Source organism: Pavona decussata, unplaced genomic scaffold (genome assembly GCF_977016875.1).
Source record: "Pavona decussata unplaced genomic scaffold, jaPavDecu1.1 SCAFFOLD_64, whole genome shotgun sequence".
NCBI classification, from domain to species: domain Eukaryota; kingdom Metazoa; phylum Cnidaria; class Anthozoa; order Scleractinia; family Agariciidae; genus Pavona; species Pavona decussata.
In genome coordinates this window covers 2,185,262-2,191,441 of record NW_028145484.1, presented here as the reverse complement: position 1 = coordinate 2,191,441, position 6,180 = coordinate 2,185,262, and the positions used below count along the sequence as shown (strand labels likewise).

Here is a 6,180-nt window from a genome sequence, read left to right as displayed (position 1 = left end):
TGCCTCGTGCGTTGTGCGCACGCGAGCGATTATGAATTCGGGCACATGAGCTTATTTAACGAACTTTTTAACGGTATAGTTTTGTACCCTGAAGAAGGCAGCATTGCCGAAACGTCGGTTGAAACTCTTTTAACGGCGTCGATTTTATAATCTTTTAATTCTCTATTAGCCCGCACCTCCTCCCTATCTATTAAGACCCCCCAAGTGATCCAAACCATGGTCAGTTGGTCTTGAAATGTAATTGAGTTGTTTTTAATGTTAGGGAGTTCTATTGTGTTGAGGTAAAAATTGTATTGTGTTTCTGACAGTTTCAACCCAATACTAGTGCGTTCCAGCTAGTCTCGAGGTAAAACGTTAGAAAAGCTCATTTACGTTTTGCGTAAAACCCGGGATTTCAAACTAACCCCACCCCGCTCTCTAACAAAACCCCTTCCCCCGTTCTTGAGAACTGAAATAAGGTAGCGACAAGTAGCGCTCTACGGAATTAGAGTATTTCAAAAGCTTTCAGTTAAAATTCGGGGGTTAAGGAGTCCTTTATTTCCAAGATATATAAGTAGAGCCTTTTAGATCCCTCAATTGTAAAATCGGGAACATCGTTGAAAAAAAGGAAAAGATTTCAGGTCAATGCAGCATTGTTGGTTTTAGCCATACCCTTCTGTTCAAGATTTGTTTGCCAGTCAGTAAATCACAACACAGTTTGCACCATCCTTCTTTATTTAGTTTTCAACTTAGTATTACAGACTTGCATCTAGCGAGTAATTTGAGACCACATTGGAATAAACATGTCAAGCGAAACCGCCGGCATAATCACTCGAGCGCCTTATTTCTCCTAGCCCCTTACAGCACCTTATTTTTATTATAAAGGTTGACGTGCAGTTACAATTGCGACGTTTGTTTGTCGTCATGCAACGATCGATTCGCTTAAATGAAAAACGCGCCAAAGTAAGAGTGAACAGTGTACATGTAAACTTTAACGGGGGAAGTTGGCCATGGTCCTGCGTCCAACGTAATGGCGTCACCAGCCTTCAGATTGAACACCCCACCTGCATACAAGGTACCCTGGCTGTTTCCTGGTTTCACCAGCGGTTGGGTCATGGTAATGACTTTGTTGTTCACGCGAACATGAACTCTTCCATTGTTGAGGTAGTAAATTTGAGCGTAGATGTAGTAACGTCCGGAGATGGGCACAGTTAGTTTACCATCTTGGTACTTCATGCCGCCTGCAATGTGACTGTTAGGAGCGCTAAGAGACCAGTCTTTGATCACTAAAAAGAAATATAAAAACATAAAGGCTTACGTTGAATTTTAGACCTAATTTGTGTTGAATAATGGTAATCGGCCAAAGCCATTATCCTCGTTTGCCTAACATCGCCTCACTGAAAAAATCTCCTTATTTTACTTTCAGTTTGTTCGCTTTAAGTCCTCAGCGCTGAAATTATCCAAATGTCCAATGTCGTGCAAGCGGTTTTGAACATTTGTTTCTCAGTCGATCTATTAAAGTTACTTAAAGATAATTTCACGCGGTTGAAAGTCATGTATCATATATTGTCGGTCTTAACGGAATTCTCAGAAATTGGTCTGGAGTTGATTTCAAATTTTGGCTTTAGGACTTAAACAGGGATCCCGGCGGAAATACGTATAATTACCTGTTCCGGAATTATAAGCGGCTGTTCTTTTGTTGACACTCTCGATGTGGGCAGATGGTTTGTTTGGATCCTGAAAAGAAAAGTAAAGAAAAATGTTGTTGCTACACATTAGCCGTTCCATCCCATTGAGGTTTATTGTGTCCGATGATACTGATCGTAGTTAATTGACATGAATAGCTCTAAGCAAATCTTCCTGCTGAAACTTAAAAAAATTCCACTGGACTGCAGAGAGGCACATGCCCCAAACTTGGACTTAAACCTGAAAATAGAAGATTCCCTTTCAATCCTCCTGATTCCTTTGCCACGAATTAACGTTCTGATCATGAACCAGAAATTGTTGCTGCTTCGGCCGGGATTCAACTGCATTTTAATTACTCTCAAAGAACAATGAAGTCGTGATGATTCAGGGGCACCCAACGACAATTTTCTCTTAGATCCTTTGAAACGTTATTTTAGGCTATCTGGAGTGGTTTTAATGTTCTATAGCTTCATTTAAAGGCAGTGCTATAATATTTTTATCTGTTCGGTCATTCTAAGGGAACTCGAGTCTTTTCGAGAGTAGTAGGGCATTTTTGTCCATTTCCCGAAAACCTTAGGTCTTATTTCCCTTCCGAAAATCTTAGCTGATCTTTTTTTAGTAACCGAGACAAAATTTTTATCAACCCGAAAACACTAGGCCTTAAATTTCCCATATCACGAAAGTTCGTAGTGAAAATTCCCTTAAGAAAATTGTAGGAGATTAAGGGCCTTCCGAACAGATAATTTACCGAAACGATCCATTGGGTGCCCCTGATGATTTAGATGAGAGCTACCTTGAAAATGCACTAAACACAATCAGTCCAGCATGGAATTTTTAGTCGAAATCAAGTTTTAGGCCATCCAGAATGTTAATTAACGTATCGTACCTGTAGAGAACATTTGCAAGGTGTTCCGTTTTCCCCTTTTGCTCCAATATCGCCCTTTTCACCCTGAAATGGTATATTTCATATGCATGGGTGAGAGAATCACAATTTAACAGCTGCCAGCTTTACATCCTTTAATTTGGCTCCATTATAGAAGAAAATAATGCCTAAATCACTAGTTTCTCAGCTTTACCTTTGCGCCTCCATTTCCGTGAACATTGATGTTGATGGGGCGGTTTGGAGTGGCACAAACTTTCTGCTGCAAAACAAAGAAGGCCAGATTAAAAAGAATTATTCCCTTCGTATCGTGTCGTTTAGTCAACGATTGAAGTCGCGCTTCTAACAGAAATTATCTGAACTAATAATGAGACTGAATTCTCGACGACCTGTTTTTAACAGTTTTGTGCGGCAACGACCTGTTTCAGTTCACTGTTTGTGCGGCAAACAAGCGTTGAAAAAATTAACCCCAACAACTACTTATTTGCGAAATTATTATTCTTCCAACTGAAGTAGCTAAACAAGAAGTTAAGCGGTTTACTAAAACAGTGGCGAAGCCTTGTAGCTTTCGCTTGAAATACAAACTTTAGAAAGAAATGAATTGACTTAAAGCGACGAGTTGAACTATGCTGAAGGTTTCGTTTGACAAGAAAAATTTCACAGGACGATTGCTCAACAAAACTTCTATGGAAGGAAGTTTTATTCTACGGTCGAGTCCGAGCCAAATTTTCCATGCAGCACTGTTTCGAAGTGTGAAAGAATCTGACTAGGTGCTGAACTGAGAGATCGATTAAAATGAAATTTTTGGATTACAACAAACAGTCTAAGAATCAAACAGAGTCACCCATTGCAACAAGAGCATTAAAGCAAAATTATAATTGAAATGTTTTCTCCTTGTTCGTAGATCATTTTGTATTCTTTCAAAGCATATTTATGTAAGCTATTACATCCGTTGATATGTTAAGTTCGGATGCCTAGTCGGCTGAAAATTTCAATTGTAGAAAATTTTAGGAAACGGCATTTTATTCCCGGAATTTGCTGGCTGTTGTTGATTTTAAGAAAATGCTAGCTGACCTTTTGTCGCGGTTTTAACGACAGTCATATTTGCCCCTTTGAAAACGAAGAAATTCGTTTTCCAGTCGGTTACGAGATTTTGAACTGGCATTTTAGCGAAAAAAACTGTAGACGCGTTCTTTGCGACTAAATCCGAATTTCTGAGGCGGTTAGCTCGGCTATCCGAACAGATATACACCCGGCGAAATGAACCTGAGTGACGGGTTGGTACCCACGAATTAATCCAGCTTACTTGGTTTGCAGAAGTATTTCCCGCTTGGCAGAAATGCAAGTTGGCGCAAGCCAGGACAACGAAGATGAAAACGAACTTCATGATTCCGACAGCGCTGAAACTTTAGAACTCTGTTGAGTCACAGATCATAGAAGAATTAGGCCCACATGGAATACGCGTGTCCAATATGAATCGAAATTCTTTATTAAGAGCAAGTAAAAACAAGCACTGCCTTTGTTTATTCTAAGGTATGATGCAATAACTTATGATGAGGCATTCATGTCTTTTTCAAATTGAAGGTCTTGAATCTGATATCCTTCGTGTAAAGGAATTCACGATGCGAAATTTTTTCACCCTTCAGTCATGGTCCTACTCTAATCCCAGAAACGGTTTTCTTTCTAGTTTCCTCAAACTTGTCGTTGTCGCCGCTTAGTGGCTCAATTTTGTTTGAGGAGAAAGAGGTATTAAAGAAAAGGATTTTTACAATCCTGTACATCTGGAACGGTTTATATTTGTAATCATATCGGCGAGTATTAAGAACTCCTTGCTGTTAATTTTTAAGGCATGAATTTCCCGATACACCGCATTCAATTTGATAATCAGAAAACACAGTATATACTGGAAAAGAAGAAAAATTGTTAGTTTAGCACCCTTGGCAACGATACCCGAGGTTGTTCTGTGGATTATTCAATCCAAACAGCAATTGTTAGGTAAAACAGAAAGAAACTGTTTTGCACCCTAAATACAAGAGTAAACCTTTGCTATAATGTTTGCTAATAAGGTATCGGCAGGCAAACGTTATGACAGCACGATGAATGATTGTCGAATAACGTCGAATAAACATGTCAAAACAGAAAATATTGGGTACCGTGGCATCAGAAAAAAGGAGAATAACATCGAATAATACTTCGCGATTTCTTAGCCGCTTTCTCGCACCCGAACTCTTGTATCGTAATTTTCTACCAACTATCTCGAACCCCTGCTAGTTTGTTAAAATAAATCGTTCCCTTTATTAAGTACCCTGGTCCCATGCAGTTGTTTTATTTCTTCTTAAACAAAATTGAACCTCGAAGAGGCGACAACAAATATTCAACGCTGCGAGAGAAAAACACTGCGGCTCGTTGTCGCCGCCGGTTGTCGTTGCGCGGCTCAGTTTTTGTTTGAGGAAAAAAGGAAGAAAACCTCTGGTAGCTGGGCATTTAGGACCAGAGCACAGTAACCGAGGTGGCTTGGTTAATAGGGCGAATTTTATTTCTCTGTTCATATGGGAAATTTCAGCCTGGTTACCGAGATAAAAAAAAGTCACGATTCTTCGCTTTGGCCTTGTCTTTCTTTGAGCGTTGGTCGAGCTCATCCGGCAACTGTGAAGCAACCACAGGCCCAAACATAGATACATCGTCCACGTAAAGTTTTTCTAGCCCCATTTGTTTATCAGCGTTGAAATCAAGGCTTAATAGGCATTTTCGAGTCGTCCCGGTACCCGGCCTGAAGTCAGTTCCGTGTGGGAAAGATATCTATCCCGGTTACCCGAGATTGACTGGGCTAGCCCGCTTGCTCATGTGAATACATTAAAGGAGACATTGCTGAGGCGAGATCTCGGTAACCAAGCCTGAGTCTGATTGACTGGGCTCACATGAAGCAGCCCTTCGATAATCATTTTTTTTTTACTCCTGTAGTTGCTTCAGTCGCAGCTGCCTAACGTTTTCGACAAACTTTCGAAGCAAGGGAAGCCCAAAGCGAACAGTCCCCTTTTTTATCTCAGTAACTGACTTTAAACTGAATTTCCCATTCGTTCCGCTAACCGGGCTCATAGGGAGCGGCGATAAAAAAAATTTCGGCAAGATTTCCGCACGGGCTGGCCCGCCTTCTCATACGAAAAGATCGACATTTTTACCGAGATAATAGTCAGGTGACGCGCGATCCTAATATCGGCAGCACCTCAGTGACGTTAACTTGGTGAAGTTGTTACCGCTTACTGGCCGAAATTTATTCAGATTTGTTCAAAAAGCTACATACGAGCACTGATCAAACCCGTCATGATTTAGCATATTTATTAGACATTTCACTTTCATATTCAAACATGGATAACCTTCTAACTTCTTCAAGACACAATTGTAAATAAAATCTTCCGCTTTAGCATATACAGTCGAACATGCATTAAGTCGCGGCACCACTTGTCAAAGTCGCAAAATTACGTCCCTTAATTAATGTAAACTATTAAACGGTCACCTCTATTAATGAAGTGTTCGCGGTCACCTTTTACTAAGTCCCAACTAGCTGTTTCTTCTGTGTTGACTTCTTTTAAACGGTCGCTTATTAAAAGGAAACAAATCAAATACGGTAACAAATA

The 6,180-nt window shown here is 40.2% G+C and overlaps 1 protein-coding gene across 2 annotated transcripts; it reads right to left on the bottom strand.

Moving 5' to 3' along the window:
* Positions 1-765: 765 nt before the first annotated feature.
* Positions 766-3,989, bottom strand: LOC146478405 (tumor necrosis factor-like). 2 transcript variants are annotated; one of them, XM_085111945.1, is made up of 5 exons: positions 3,852-3,989; positions 2,742-2,807; positions 2,552-2,614; positions 1,647-1,716; positions 768-1,265 (listed from the first exon to the last, which is right to left on the bottom strand). In XM_085111945.1, exons 1-5 carry the CDS (start codon positions 3,930-3,932, stop codon positions 922-924), a joined length of 624 nt encoding a protein of 207 aa, XP_084968071.1. In that variant the 5' UTR covers positions 3,933-3,989; the 3' UTR covers positions 768-921. The 2 variants fall into 2 exon arrangements, with proteins under 2 accessions (XP_084968072.1, XP_084968071.1); XM_085111946.1 differs by lacking the exon at positions 2,552-2,614 and having other exon boundaries at positions 766-1,265.
* Positions 3,990-6,180: the final 2,191 nt, after the last annotated feature.

Coding starts and splice junctions, on each gene's coding strand:
- LOC146478405 (XM_085111945.1), bottom strand. CDS start 3,932: ATGAAGTTCGTTTTCATCTTCGTTGTCCTGGCTTGCGCCAACTTGCAT. Junction 2,808..3,851: donor GAAATACTTCTGCAAACCAA/GTAAGCTGGATT, acceptor TTTGTTTTGCAG/CAGAAAGTTTGTGCCACTCC. Junction 1,266..1,646: donor CGCTTATAATTCCGGAACAG/GTAATTATACGT, acceptor ATTTCTTTTTAG/TGATCAAAGACTGGTCTCTT.